The sequence below is a fragment of the Eptesicus fuscus genome, chromosome 1 (genome assembly GCF_027574615.1).
Source record: "Eptesicus fuscus isolate TK198812 chromosome 1, DD_ASM_mEF_20220401, whole genome shotgun sequence".
NCBI lineage: Eukaryota > Metazoa > Chordata > Mammalia > Chiroptera > Vespertilionidae > Eptesicus > Eptesicus fuscus.
The window spans coordinates 130,978,394-130,993,624 of NC_072473.1; the positions used below are offsets into that span (position 1 = coordinate 130,978,394).

Below are 15,231 nucleotides of genomic sequence, written 5' to 3' on the forward strand. Positions count from 1 at the left end.
AAATATGTTGAAGGCCAGTCAGCCCCAGGCCCTGTGTATCTGTAGGTAGTTACAGCAATAACTGGTAATAGCCTTGCTTTATTGCAGGTATTTAGGCAGCAGATAACATCACCCGGCGGGGCAGGCTGAGGACCAGGAATGTCATTCACTTGGCCCCAGCCAGCATGCACAACTGTATTCCTGAGCTGTGTGACCTTCAACACCAGGCCAGAGATTCGCAAACTAGGCTTTCCACGCTCCAGGAGACCCCAGGGGAGTTCACAAAGGCAAAGCTATTTTCACTGTCATTCTCTCTTGCATGTGCGGTGGAATTTCCCAGAGGCTACAGGACATAAGCCAAAAAAAACGCTTTTTGAATGTCAACTTTTTATAAAAGGATCCCAAGACCAAGTTTAACAACCACTGCAGTAGCCTAGGTTTTCTCAGCCTAGGCCCTAGGTACTGGTGGCCTTTCTCCATTGTGGGAAGTTTTCCTGCGTCCCTGGGCCCCTCCTCACTATAAATACCAGCAGCACTCCCCAGTTGGGACAACCAAGTGTCTCCAGACATTGCCAGATGTCCCCTGGGGGCAGGGCAGGATTCTCTCCAGTTCAGAACCACTGCGCTAGGCTATGCCATCCTTTTCTCTGCCGGGACTCTTGGCCCTACATGGTGGTGGTAACTTCCATCTTTCAATTATACTTCACTGTGTTTTATTAGTTTCAGGTGTATGTTGGCCCCTCTGGCTCCCTGCATCTACCTTTCTATGGGCTATCCCCAAGTGATCATCAAACTCCCCAAATCAGGCTCATGGTTCTGGGTCTGTGCCAGGGACTTCCTCCACTTCACCACCCATCCCCACAGGCAGTGACACCCCTTGCCTTTCCACATCTCTAGGCCCATGCACACAGGTCCCTGGTGTGTCCAGAATAGCCTCTTCTCTGCACAACCCCCCCCCCCACACACACACACAAGGCACAATCTCATAATTTACTTTTATGTCCCGTTAACCTCTGCGGGGCAGGGGTTATCTTTATTACTGTGATTCTAGCCCTCCGCCCACCTGGGGGGGGGTCACAACTGCTGTGCAAACGGAGAAAAGGGAGCACCCTTTCACCTGGGGTGGTCCCCAGGGTGTCCTTTTAGTTTGGCACTTGGCACATTGCTCTTCAAGCCCAGCTACATCTTATCTTGTCTCTGTATTGACTCTTCTCATTGCCCCTCTGCAGACTCCCCCTCCCCATTTACCCGGGTAGCCTGCCCTTCCTACAATCCAACAGGCCTCCCTCCCCAGATCTGGACCGGGTCTCTCCGCCGCCCAGAGGCCAACCTCTGCCCACATCAATGACCCTACCACTTCCCAGAGCAGTTGTGAACTCTAATATAAGTTTGGCCTGGCAATCCTGTCCCCCTTTGCAAGATCCTCATTTTCCTTTGCTGCCATACTTTACTCTAGCCAAGGGGTGGCACAGAAAGGCGTGGAGGAACTTGGGGAAGTTACAGACATGTTACAAGGAAACGGGGAGGGAGGGAGGGTGCCGTTTCCCCTGCCCGCTTTCCCATCTTGGGGGACGTGGCAGCCATCGTGGACCCATGAGGCTGCAAGCTGAGGTATCACCCAAGTGCTGAGACACCACGGACTAGAAGCCCGTGGGCCCTGCTGCCGGACTTCATTAACCGGCCACTCAGGCTTGCTGTGACCTGCAGCGCTTGCCTGGCCCTGCCCACCCCACCTCTTCTGCCTGGAAGTCTGTTCGTGGCTTTGCCCAAAATGGTGGGACAGGAGCCGTCTCGACTAGTTTTTAATCCAAGTATGTTAGGACTCCCCTACCTACTCAGTGGTCCAAAAATTTATCTTAAAAGTCTCCCTCCAACTGGCTTGCCTCATGGTGTCCAGGTCACACACGTGGTGTTCCTACTGAGCCTGCCTCATCTCCCCACCGCCTGGTTTTATTGGGCCTTCCAAGTGTCTTTCAAACAGCCTCTCTACACCTTCCTGTACCCATCCTGTCTGGCTTCCTCATATTCTTGGATAAATCTAACTCCTCTTAGCCCATCCTCTGTCCAGCCTGCCTTACCTGCTTCAATTCAGAGTCCCACTGTTGCATGTGCAATCCCTCGGGTGCCTTTTTTATAGTCATGACGTGTCCCTGACCCACTCCCAGCGCTCTCCTAGACAGCGGGGACCAGGTACGAATTCGCCCAAGTCCTAGTACTCACCGTGGGTCAAGTCCACCTTCACCTCTACAGGGATTTGCAATCACATTTTTCACTTCAGACTTTTTAATGTTTCATACAGCGATTATGGTGCATTCAGGAACCCAACCTCCCAAACCCCACTAGGAGGGCCCCCACCCATGCCCTCCCACCCCATTTGAAGGCCCCAGGGTTTAGGGCGGAGGAAGGGGAGGTAACCACCCATCTGGGACTGACCCCAGAGACTGTCCCTGCCCTGCCTCACCCTCCCCAGGGTTTAGGGGTTAACACCTGGGCATAACCCGCCCCCCCCACATGTCCGTCCCTGCCTGTGCACATAGACACATTATGGCTCCTCGCTGAGTTGGTCAGTTCCTGGCAGGGCCCCTACTCAACAGCACCGAGTGGGATGGGGGCAAGAGGGCAAGGCTGGGGAGACCCTGAGACGGAAGGAGGCCCCAACTATGGAACTGCAGGAAGGAAAGAGTGGGGGCCCCCACTTGTCCATCTCCCAGGGTCTCCAGTAGTCCTCAGGTACCCCTGCAGCCTGGGATGGCAGGCGGTGGGGAGGGGGGTGGTGTGTGTGTGTGTGTGTGTATGTGTGTGTGTGTGTGTGTGTGTGTGTAGGAAGGCGAGTAGTCGAGGCATGCTTGCCCTTAGCCAACCCCAGGATCTGGGGGTGGTCAGGGTTCTGAATAGGGGCTGTGTCCCTGCCTTGGAAAGGCTGGGGGCAGGGCTTCATTGCACAAAATACTTTGGGAGGGCCACGGGGGGGTGGGGCCCAGCCAGTCTGTACAGAGATATTGCATTTAAAAAATGAAAACCTCATTTAAAATAATTAAAAAAAACCAACAATGAATGAAACAAAAAAGGCCCACACAACACGAGGCAGGTGGGGCACGCAGGAAGGCAGGCAGGGGGAACCTCAGACCCAAGGCATTGCCACATCTTGTCTGAGCTGAGATCCCGAGCCTGGGCTGGCCGGACCCCGCGCTGGCCATGGGGTAGTGGTCCTGGGGGAGGGTATGATGGGGAGGGCTATAGGCCTGGCCTCAGTGTGGGAGGCTGGCACGGCCATGCTGTCCGCCGGCTACTACTAAGACAGAGAGAGAGACAGACAGACCAGGTGAAGGAGCGATGAGAGCTTTGTTAGCACCCAGCAGACAGGCCAATGGATGTTTGGACAGGCAGCAGGGAACACGTGGGCAGGCGAGCATGATCAGGCAGGTAGGCAGGCAGCAAGCAGGGAGGATGCAGTTGGGGGCTGCCCTGTGAGGGGTGTGGCATCCCTCCAGCTGCTGCCTGCTGGGGCCTGGGTCTGTGGCTTAGAACTCGGTGTCCACCACACGGAAAGCTGGCCTGCCTGCGGGCGAAAGCAGAGCGGATGGCTGTTGGTGAACAAGCAGGTAGATGGATGGGGCAGGGAAGAGGGCGAGGGCCACACCTACCTGAGTCAGGCATCGACGAAGAGCGAAGGTTGGCCTCCTTTTGTAGCTGGATCTCCTTTAGTGCAAATATGGAAGTAGCTGTGGGTGGAGTGGAGACAGAAGTAGGAAATGACCATGGGGTCATCCATGGAGCCACCTCCCCTGTGGCCCCACTGGGGGAATTAGAAAAAGCTGCCTTTTCTTCGAGGGGCTTGACTTTCATCCGTGAAATAATCCCACACAAAAACTAGCTACAATGAGGAAAAATGGAATATGAACTATTACATGGCACCAAGAAAGCATTATTATTTTTTATTATTATTAATTTTTCAAGTGTGGTAATGGTATTGTAATTATCACCTAACTCTAGGTGATTGGATGGTGTTTGGGATTTGATTTGGATTAGTCCAATGGGGAGATATGCAAAGTGGGCCAAGTTTTTTTAGGTGTAATAATGACACTGTTATGTTTAAAAAAAGATTTAATAGATACATGCTGAAATCATTTACAGGTGAATAATATGTCTGGGATTTGATTCAAAATAATCAGAAGGAATATAGGTTAGACCAGATTCACCATGAGTTGATGACCTGATAGAGAACTTGGGGACTCATATTAGTATTTGGTCTAATACATGAACATATCTAATTAAAAACGCCCATATGAAAAAGTTTTAAAAAGTCAGATGTAAAAAGAGAACACCCCGTATGATTCCATTTCTGCAGAGTACAAGGAAGGGGAAATTTATCTAAGCTGTTAGAAGTCCATCTAGTGGTAACCCTTGGGGAGAGGCTGGGAAGATCTGAAGGAACCTGGGGCACTTTGGGGGAGCTTCTCACATCCTGTTTTCTGACCGTAGGCCTGTGTCACGTGTGTGTTGCGAAAATTCACTGTGCTGTATACCTTATGACCTGTGCATTTCTCAGTATACACTTTATAAGGAAATGTTTCCTCTAAAAAAGGGAAAGAGATACTGTACCTATTGTTATGTATATTTGGAAATTTCCATGAAAGGTAAAAGGAACTGAAAACTAAGCAACTTGTTTGTAATAAACACGTCACACATGTGACGTGAACAAATGTGTGACCTCAGAGGGGATGTAGCGGAGCCCTACACCACCTGCTCGGCTGTCTACAGCAGTCCTGTTTCCCACAGCCCCCCTCTGGCCCTCCCTTCCCCAGCTCCACTCACTGTCAGGAAGTTTGTGGATCCGCTCCCCCAGACTGAGGAAGAATGGGTGTTTCATGGCGTCGTCTGCAGAGATGCGATTGCGACCTTCAAACTGAGGGGCGGGGGGGGGGGGGGAGTGTTGACACTTTCACAGAGTAAGCCTCTCTTCCTCCCCACCCCGGGGATCCCTGTTTCCCCATACCCCCAGGCCCCAAGGCCGACTCAGGAAGTGGTCTCACCTGCAGCAGCTTGGTGAGGAGATCAGCCCCATCGCTATCAAGTCTACCACAAGGACAAGGGGACCTGCTTTAAATTGAGTTGGGGCACTCGGGCCCTCACACACACCCAACCCCCCGCACCAGCCTCACCGTGGTGCATGGCTCAAAAGGGCCTCGGCACGGTACTTGGGGTAGTTGTGTGTCTTGAACTCTTCATTGGATTGGATGCCCGGCCATGTCTCCTCCGTTGGGGTTCCTGGTGGGAAGAGGCATGACCCTGAGCACCTCAGAGGGCCTCGCTGCCGGTCCCCCCACCTCTGAGGGCTCCCGTCTCCTCACCCAAGATGCGGAAGATGAAGTGTAGCTGCTCCTCCACCGTGGAGCCTGGGAAGAGGGGGCGGCCTGTGGCCATCTCGTAGAATATGCAGCCCACGCCCCTGGCAGGGAGGGCACAGTGAATCAATGGGGAGGCAGCTGACTGGTGGTTGGCCACTGTGACCAAGCCACCCCCTTCCCTGCACGGCCCCTGCCACACTTCCGCTTGTCCTCACCACATGTCAATCTGGGTGGAGTAGTCTGTGGACCCGAGCAGGATGTCGGGGGGCCGGTACCACAGGGTCACCACCTCATTGGAGTAGGTCTTCGTTGGAATTGACTTGGCCCGGGCCAGACCTGGGAGGTGGCGAGAAGGGGCGGCTGGGATTGAGGTGGTCCTGAGCAGGCTGGGGGACTGAGAGGAGGTGGTCATGGGGAAGGGGGAGGCTGGGAGAGTAAGGCTGGGGGGGATCTCTGGGAAGGGAAGGCCGAGGGTACCAAAATCAGCCAGTTTGAGCTCTCCTCTCTCGTTGATGAGTAAGTTCTGGGGCTTGAGGTCTCGGTGTAGCACCTTCTGCCGGTGGCAGTAGGCCAGGCCACGGAGCAGCTGGAACAGGAACAGCTGGGGACCCAGGAAAGGCAGGCGGAGGTCAAAGAGTACCCAGCACCCTGACTCCCAACAGGCACTGCTCCCCCTCCCAAACACAGACACTGAGCCCAGAGCCTTGTCTCACAAAGAGGACAGGGTCCCAATGCCCTGCAATGGCTCCCGGCAAGAAAGCCAAATGGGACGTCGTTTCTGGGGGATTTGTGGGGTGGACTGGGTGAGTGAGTGGCCCTTGTGCCCCTGCTTGCTGCCCCACACCCACTTTCACGTTGTGCATGTTGATGATGTTCCCACAGTCATCCAGGTACTGCTTCAGGTCCTTGTCCTGAAGAGAGAAGACAGAGGGTCACATCCTGTCTGGCCATCACCCAGCTTCCCCCGGGGACTCACTGCCACCCAACCTTACCAGGTACTCAAAGACAAGGGTGAGGGACTTCTCCGTGTGGATAATGTCATGTAGCGTGACGATGTTGGCATGTTTGAGGTCCTTCAGCAGGGACACTGCAGGAAACATGGGGGTGGGACGGGAGAGGAGTCAGGGCCCCACCCTCAGGATAATGACAAGGACTAGACAGGGATGAGCCCAGGGTTTCCTTCTCTCCCTGTGCAGTTTGGAGTGGTGACTCACAGCCACCAGCGCTAGCCCACCTGATGCCAGGAAGCTATGTCCCCATGTTCCAGATGTGGCAACTGAGGCTCAGAGAAGAGTAGGGAACAAGAGCATGGGACTGCAGCCCCAGGATTGTGTGGCACTACATTTCCTAAACCCATTTTTGGTTTCTGGAAAGGGGCCTGGCTCCAACCCTCAGGCCTGTAGCTTCATATGAAACCGAGTTTGCACATTCCCTTTGTATGCAACTCAAATCATTGCAGGTGATGTTCTGACTAACTACTGTATCAAGTAAGTTGGAGAGCACTTTCAGGGATGTCCTCGGAACCAAAGCAAGAACCTTGCTTTCCAATTCTTCTGCCTCTTCTCCAAACAGGACCAGATTCCTGGTTACCTTGATTATTACCTAGATATGTGAGTGATGGGCACTTTCTCATGAAGCCCCGAGTATCCGGAGGGAAGTACCAGAACCTCCAGTCTCATTATGGGGGGGGTGGGGGTGTGTGTGCGCACACCATGGGGAATGCCCAGCAAGCCTGGGGCAGATCTTCCCGGATGTCTGTACCTTCTCGGATGGCGGTGCAGGGTGCTCCCTCTTCATGTTCCAGTCTGATCTCCTTGAGTGCCACAAGGTTATCTGTGAGCTTGCTTTTGCCTTTGTAAACGGTGGCATAGGTACCCTGGGGAATGAGGAACAGTTACAGGAGAGAAGCTTTAGGCTATAGGGAGTTCCCACTGATCCGCACCCGCACCATGGGCCTCCTGGCTGTCCCTCACCTCGCCCAGCTTGTCCAGCTTGATATAGGTCTCCAGTTTCCCAAAACCAATCTCAGACTGTGGAGTAAAGGACACAGGTTGGAGCAGGCTCAGGGAAGGATATAGGGGGCAGAGGAGGTAGGGAAAGGGGAGGAGGAAGAGGACAGGAATAGCAGATACTCACCAAGCTGACACGGCGGAGGCGGCGGCTGAGGGGCTTGTCAAAGATGGGGCTATTGAGGGTCAGCTTCTCAAGGTAGCCCTCGGGCAGCCGGATGTCCGCTGGTAGTGAGAGGCGCTTGTTGATGTCCTAGCAGGCGAGACAGGGGAGAAACAGGAGCATGAGCTCACCACCTCGGGCCCAACCCTCTTTGCCAGCCCCTCCCCCGCCACCAGACAGGAGGGTGAAGCACCTCAGTGGAGATCTTGCGAGGAGGATGGTTGCGCATGCGCACCCTCACTGGTGACTGCACCTCATCTGAGGATGTGGCTGAAGCCTGGTCACTTTCCCCATCAGACCCCATCTTCAAGTCAGACCCCATCTTCAAGTCCTCGTGTACAATCTCTGGTGGTGGCAACAGGGGGAGGGCAGGCCAGGTGGAGTCAGGAGCCCCAGTACACCCAGTACACCTTCCCAACAACATTCACTCATCACACAGGTGTGCATACGGCCCCCAGAGCAGCCTGGGGTCCCTTAGGGAGAGGGTGGCAAGGCCTACGGAGGTTCAGACAGGACAGGAAGGTTGAATGGGGCAGGGGGAATAGTCACCTAGTGCGGAACACCAGGTTCCAGGGGTGAGCTGAGACTGTGGCTAGCCTGGGGCTAGGGGCAGGCAGGCGCCAGGGGGCCTGAGGGTACTGACAGAGTGGAGGAGAAGCGTAAAAGGAGGCTTAGGGGAGCTGGGGCAAGGCCTGGGCAGCAAGCCAACAAAAGGGAAAAAAAGGGAGAAATGGAAATTAAAAGAATGCAAGTCTAAGAGGAGTCTGGCTGGAAAGCAGCACCTGGGAACCAGTCTAGGGGAGGAAGTGGTCAGCAGACCCACCTGGTGCAGAGCTGAGTAGTCCCCGCCCAGAGCAAGGTTCCCCTGGCACAGCGCGGGTGGGGGCCTCTCCAAGGTCACTGCTACCACCAACGCCACTCTCGTCCAGGCCTATCTGTTCAGGGGCACTGTTGGTCTTGTCTACACTTCGGCCCCCTCGGAGTGTCATTGACAGCTGCCGTTTGATCTTCTTCATCCGATCCATGGCGACCTGAGACCGGGGGGGGGGGGGCAGGGCGCAGAGCATAGATGGGAATGGGATCCATGTTAGCATCTGCCTGACCATGGGCCCCCTAAAGCCCATGACAACCTAGTGAGGCACACTGACATGAACTTTTGTCAGTACCTGCCCAACCACTGAGGAGTACTGGAACCACTCAGGATTTCTGGAAACCTGGCACGGACAGGGACCTTTGTCAGTGCCTGCCGACCTACCTACAGCCAGCCCCTGGGGACCCTGCTCCTAAGTAGCCCACCTGAGTGTCGAGTCTTGGGTGGATGGCTGAGGGCAAGGGTCCAACCGATGGAATGTTGGTTTCTATGGGGGCAGCCCCACTGTGGGAGCGGCAGGTACTCTTGGGTGCAGCGGCAGTGACGAACCTAGCCATGGGTGGGGAGGGGGAATTGTCCAGGACCTCAGAACAATGGACATAACCCTGGGCACGCCCGTAGAATGGCATTTTCCGCCGGCACCAACCCAACATCACCCCCAACTGCCAAGGCAGACTGCTCTGTAGTATGGCTACAAGGACCTCTAACCTCCCCTAGCAACCATCGTCATGGTGACTAGTAGACTACACCACTGATCTACCCAAGTGAGGGGTGTAGGGGGAGGAGGGTCTGGCCCAGACACAACCACTAAGTGGAGTTGTGGGGGGATCTCAATGAGTACAAGCTACCCTGAGGGCTGCTGGAAAGGTTCAATCAGGTTGGGATTCATAGGGTCTCACCCAGATTTTTATGAGCCAGGTCACATTTCTCCTGTACTTGAGAATGTACATCTCCCTTATCACCCCCAATAAATGTTCCAGTCCTCAATGTGGCCCATATGGTCTGACCCCATTCACCCCTATTACCTCTCTGGCCTCACCTGCCCCTCAATCACTGCTAGTTGCTGTTCTGCAACCACACCCAGCAGTCTCACCTCAGAACCTTTGCACTGGCAGTTCCCGTGCCAATACCTGAAATACCCTTCCCCCGGATTTCTAAAACAGTTCACTCCCTCACCCGCTTCAGGCCATTGCTCAAATATTACCTTTTCCATGGGTAATCCTCAACAAATAACCCTATTTATTTTTTAATTAAAAATCTTTTTTTTTTATTTCAGAGAGGAAGGGAGAGAATCATTGACTGGCTGTCTCCTGCACACCCCCTACCTGGGGATTGAACCCTGACCTCTGAGCCTATTTAAAATCTCAACCATCCTGAGCTCCCTTCCCCTTGTCAATTACCCCCCAGAATTCATCACCTCCTCAGAAATGGCACCATCTACTTATTAGTTTACTGTCTCCTCACCGCCATAACTAGACAATCAGCTCCACCAGAGTAATTTCTGTTTAGGTCACAGCTATATCCCGAGGACCTGGAACAGGGACTGACACAGAGTAGATGCTCAGAAAGTGCTTATGGCAGAAATGAATGAAATCAGGGGGCTGAGGACCTAGAACCAACCTCTACCAGAGTGAGTCCCTGCTGCTCATGAAAGGAAGGAAGATGACCTACCTAGATGGGGCTGCTGGAGGGAACAGGGCCACCAAAAGGCTTAGGCTGGCCTTCTTCGGCTTCCACCTGGGCTCTGGGCCAGCAAGGAGGGGGAAAGACCTGGCCCAGGAACCATCTGGACTCACAGCAGGGCCTAAGATGGCCCTGGGCCCAAGGGAAGTGAAGCTAGATAGGAGGTCGAGGATGAGGCTGGGCCTGGATCCGAGGAGAGAAGTGGGTCATCTGTTACCTTGAAATCAGGTATTGCTCCAGCGGTCCGCACACCCTGCCTCTGCCTGCCTGACTTCACCACCCTCAGGAGGGGTAGAGGGGCCAGCCTAGTAAGCAAGATCGCAGTGAAGAGGATGAGTTCCGTCCAGAGAACCCAGGACACCAACAAAATCCTGGCCCAGGAGGCTCAACACGGGACCTGAGACTGAGGCAGGTGAAGTATGGCCAGCTCCAAAGACTGTCCTGTGTCTGCATGGCACAGATCCCCAGTCCATTTGTGTGCTGTCGCAGGGAACAGAGGAGCTGGGCGGGGTGGGGGTGGAGGATTAGAAGTGGGGCTGGATGGACAATGAGGGGGGAGCTAAATGGAGCTATGGGTCCATGACCTCTAACTGGAAACTCCAAGGGCTGGACAGGTTCCAGAGTTCAGTTTTATGGGGAGTTGAGGAAGATGGGGTACACCCCCAGTAGGAGGGCCCTGGGTGGGACCCTGTGAGCAGAGACACCTGAACATATTAACCTGAATCCTCTCATCATACCCAAGGACACTTACCTCCTCACACTACACTGAACCACTGAGGACACAGTCGTCACACTCTACTAAGTCCCATAGGATCACACCATCCTCATCCTGTCCGGACTCCCATAAGCACACACTGGGCCCTCAATGTCCTCCTTTTCTCAGTTTATACTGGACCTCCGGGAAGGCCCCTCTGCATTTTCACTGCTATCAGCACCTGCAATTACCCTTTATCTCTAACTGCCGCCAGCTCACAAAGCCCCAGCAGAGCCCAGAACCTTCAAAGTTAACTCCTACCACATTCTTGGGTCCCTCCCAGGCCCAGCTGCCTGTGAGCTTCTCCACAGCGCTCACCCCGTTAACACGCTGTTCCCCCTACATGACTCTGACCCCTATTAACATGCACTTGGGACCCTCTACAGCTGACCCACATTAGCATCCACTGGATTTTCACACTGCCCTACATCCCGTGAACACACAGTGAACCTTGCAGATCCCTGACCCGTTTTCGTCCAAGCTCAGACCCCTCTGCAGACATGACTATCATCACCACGTATTCTGGTCCTCCCACTGTCCTGTCGCCGCCACCTCCCATCGGCACAAGCTAGACCTTCACTTCACCCTGACCTCTATTAGATCACACTGGGCCTCACACGGTGCCTCCCAGGAGCATACCCTGAACTCTTCCTCAGCCCTATCTCCAGGGTCAAGCACAGTTATAACCCTGAACCCTTCCCCAGCCCTATCTCCAGGGGCAAACACACTGTTATATAACGGCCTGACCCTCATTAGTGCACACAGGTCTTCGTTCAGCCCGAACCCCCCCCCTCCCCCCCGGCACTTAGCACACATTTCAGCCATCCATGGCAGCACACCTAGGCATTCACATATTCCTGTTCCTGATTTCTCTTTGCTTCAGCTCCTCCACAGCTCTAAGCCTGGCTGATTCACACTCGGGTCCCTTCACAGCCCCAACCCTCCTCCTCGCACACTGGAAACCCTCAACAGCTCTGCCCCTCATTCGCACTCCCTGGAACCCCAACACATGGCGGTCTTCCATGGACACCAGAGCACAGTGTCTTCGCGATGTTCGGACTCTCGTTAGCATATTCCAGATCTCATGCAGCTCTGCCTCTCCCCCAACTGGCACACACGGAAGGGCCTCCAAGGCCCTAGAGCCACATTAGCAGTCCCCCTAACTTCATGTATCACCCTGCCTCTTCTCCGCGCACCCTAGTCCTGCATCCCCGGCCCTCATGGACACACACCGATCTCACACCATCTTGATCCTGAATACACCGAACCTCTTACAGGGCTGACACTTCCCTCATCCACAACTGACAGCCATCAGCACTGGGCTCGGGTCTGCCACCCCTCCGCCCCCATAAGCACAGACGGGGCCTCACCCAGACTTTTGTTACCTCACGCGCATAGCCTCTGCGGCTATGACCCCCATTGGCAAGGCTCCACACTCTAGTTCTCCCACCAGGCTGCCCTCTATGAGCATACGCTGCAGTCCTCAGGGACAAATAACCGTATTAACGCCATCCTGCCCCTCACCACACAGGGCCTCAAACCCTGACCCTATCAGCACACCTGGTACCTCTACCACCTTATGCCCCATAACACCCAGAGGACCCGATTTGTGTATGTCAGCACTTCTCTGACTTCCACTCGCCCATTATCCACGTTTGGGTCCCTCCACCCTCCTGCACCCCCCCCCCACTAGCACACACTGGACCCCATACCTTACACATCTCTGATCCCTCCAAAACTCAGGCCCCCCCTTAGCCAACCTCGACTCTTTCACCACTCTGCCACCCATTTCTACACTCTCTAGGCCTTCGATCACCCCCCTCCCCATGAGCAACCTCCCCCCCCACCCCCAGCTCCCACACTGGGCCCAGGGCGGGGCCAAGGTCAGGGAGGCCCTGAATGACCCCCTGCCCTGGTGCATTCTGGGCAATTCGCTGCCGGGTGGAGGCCCGTGCGGCTAGTGCAGCGCAGACCCCCGGGCACCGCCTGGGGTCTGGGTGGGTCCTGTGGAAGAAAGGGCAGCCCCCACCCCGCGTCTCGGTGACGCGCTCACCGGCGGGGGCGCGCGAGCAACCTCAGCGCCGCGGGGCCGGCGCGGAGGCGCCTGGGGCGGCGGCCCGCGCTGGGGCCGCGCGACCTCCTTCTCCTCCTCCGGTTCGCCGCAGGCGCCCGTCCCAGTAGTCTTCGGCCATGGCTGCTGGGCCCGGGCCGCCGCCGGCTGAGGAGGAGGAGGCGGCGGCGGCGGCGGCGGTGGCTGAGGCGGCGGCGGCGTCCCGCTCAGCCGGCCATGAGCTTGGCCGCTGCGGGCGATGCCCCCGAGGTGGTCGGCGCCGCTTCGAATCCGAGAGCTCACGGCGGCTCGCGGCTCGGAGCCCGCTGCTCGCGGCGACGCGGTGGCTCCCAGGGCCGAACTGCCTGCGACCCAACTACCGCGCGCGCCGCGCTCCGCGCATGCGCACGCACGCGCTGGCCGAGGCGCAGTGGGAAGGAGGGGACTCACCTCGGACCGCACGTACCAAAGACCCGTCCGCCGCGGGAGGCGGCGCGGCCATTGCGCGCCCACCAGGGAATGTGGCGCCAGCCCTGGGTCGGCTCCAGGGAGGACGGGAGAGGCGGCTTGGTACTCAGTTACGGTCTAGCTAGGAAACTGCCGGCGAGCGGGCAGCAGCTGGTGACCGGCGGACCGGTCACCACTGCCCCCCCCTACTCGCTCTCACTTGGTACAATCCCCAGGATAGCGAATGGGACTTTCGCAAGGAGGAAAAGGATAAGAGGAGGAGGCAGTCGGGAGTCCCTGGAGGTGCCTTGGGAAGCAGGGACTTTTAAAAGGTTCTCGAGGTGACTTTTCTGGGAAAGGCTGCCCGGAGAACCATTGGCCTTGACCGGCCCAGCTGCTCTCCCTCCCGCTCGCCCCCGCTCGCCCCCCGCTAGCTTATTCCCACTGTGACGGGGCGCGGCCCCGCCTTTGGAGGCTGTCGCCCAGCCAATCGGCTTTGCTCCCTGGGGTGAGGCCGTGCAAGAATGAAGGGCGTGGCTGAGCCGAAGAGGCGTGGCTGCGCTGCCTACCACACCTCTGCCTGGTTTTCGTGGCCGGGAGGCGGGCCCTCCTTTTTGTTCCGAGCTCCTTTCATCATAGGCCAAATATCCCGCAGCTGATTGGTCAAAAGAACGTGCAATCAACTTCTGTCCCGCCTTCAACCCGCCCTCCACCCTCTTTCTCAGCCCGGCTCGCGGGGTGGAGCCTAGGCTCAGGCAGGCGGACCTTTAAACAGTGCATCACTGCGCATGCTTGCGACTTGGGGCTAAAACCGGGGGTGTCTTTTCCGCTTCCAAACTTTGGTTTGCTCCCCGAATTGGTGTTTCCTGCCACCTCTCAACTAGCTTTTCTTTGCCCGCCAGAGCCCTGCCCTTGACTCTCCTGGCTCTGTGGGTTTTCTTTCTTACGGGGTGCCTGTTGTGTCAAAGCATTGCCCGACAGACCTAATCCCTCACCCCTCTGCCTGTAAAACTCCCCAAGTCCAACTCACAGGGCAGCAACCTTCAGCAGGTCTTCCGGGACATCTCTACCCTGCGACTCAGCCCAAAGCCAGCTTCACCGCCTGTCCTGGGCAGCCCTTTATGACAGCTTTGCGCACACCAGCTATTCAGTAAGGGTTATACTAGGCGACCATGAGGAAACACTGTACTTGACAAGTCTTCTGTGAGCTAATCAGGTCCCTGACTTCACTGGCCTCACCTCCTACCCTGCTTTCTCTCCCTCCGCTCCAGCCATACTAGTCTCCTAGCTGTTCCGGAGTAAAGCCTCTGGGACTTTGCACTTGCTGTTCCTTAATCCAGCCTCGGGGACTTTGCACTTGCCGTTGTTCCCCTTGTTTGGAATGCTCCTCCCTCAGATAGTCACGGGCCTCCTCCCCTCACCTTTTCAAGGCCTTGCTACAATGTTACCTTCATGAAACCTTCCCTGACTACCCTCTTTAAAAATGCCGACCTGAAGCCCCATCATTTCGGGTGGTGCTACTCCCAATATCCAGAACTGAGTGAAGGGACAAGGAGTCTGTTTTGAAGTGGCTGGGTGAGGGACAGAGGTATGGGTGGCACCCTTAGGCACAAAGAGGCCACACTGGTGCTTTCAACTGTCTGGAGTGTTCAGCCAAGGCCAAGGGCAGACGGAGTATGCAGCCCTGTTGGGGGCCTGGGGTGAGCCTCCTATTTCCTACTCTAACCAATCGGCCACCCACAGCTGACTCTCTTCACAAAGTTAAGAGGCCTCAGGTCAGACAGACCAGGTGGGGGGGCAGGGGAAAGAGACAGGAAGGACGGGGCAGGAAAGGGTTCTTTTCAGGTGTCTTTCAGCTAAACACTCATAAGCCCTGTGGACCTAACATTAATATAGCACGGCGGGGTGTTAGGAGATGGAGAAGGGA

General features: G+C 55.9%; 1 protein-coding gene across 6 annotated transcripts; it reads right to left on the reverse strand.

Moving 5' to 3' along the window:
• Positions 1–3,302: 3,302 nt before the first annotated feature.
• Positions 3,303–14,413, reverse strand: CDK16 (cyclin dependent kinase 16). Of its 6 annotated transcripts, XM_054714277.1 has the most exons (17): positions 14,335–14,413; positions 13,879–13,959; positions 8,323–8,530; positions 7,693–7,844; positions 7,464–7,589; positions 7,301–7,357; positions 7,089–7,203; positions 6,320–6,414; positions 6,176–6,238; positions 5,805–5,928; positions 5,543–5,663; positions 5,331–5,428; positions 5,142–5,247; positions 5,013–5,076; positions 4,795–4,885; positions 3,624–3,701; positions 3,303–3,538 (listed from the first exon to the last, which is right to left on the reverse strand). In XM_054714277.1, exons 2-17 carry the CDS (start codon positions 13,939–13,941, stop codon positions 3,501–3,503), a joined length of 1,599 nt encoding a protein of 532 aa, XP_054570252.1. In that variant the 5' UTR covers positions 13,942–13,959; positions 14,335–14,413; the 3' UTR covers positions 3,303–3,500. The 6 variants fall into 6 exon arrangements, with proteins under 6 accessions (XP_054570252.1, XP_054570256.1, XP_054570260.1 ...); XM_054714281.1 differs by lacking the exons at positions 13,879–13,959; positions 14,335–14,413 and adding an exon at positions 13,308–13,688; XM_054714285.1 differs by lacking the exons at positions 13,879–13,959; positions 14,335–14,413 and adding an exon at positions 12,861–13,230.
• Between the last annotated feature and the right edge of the window lie 818 nt (positions 14,414–15,231).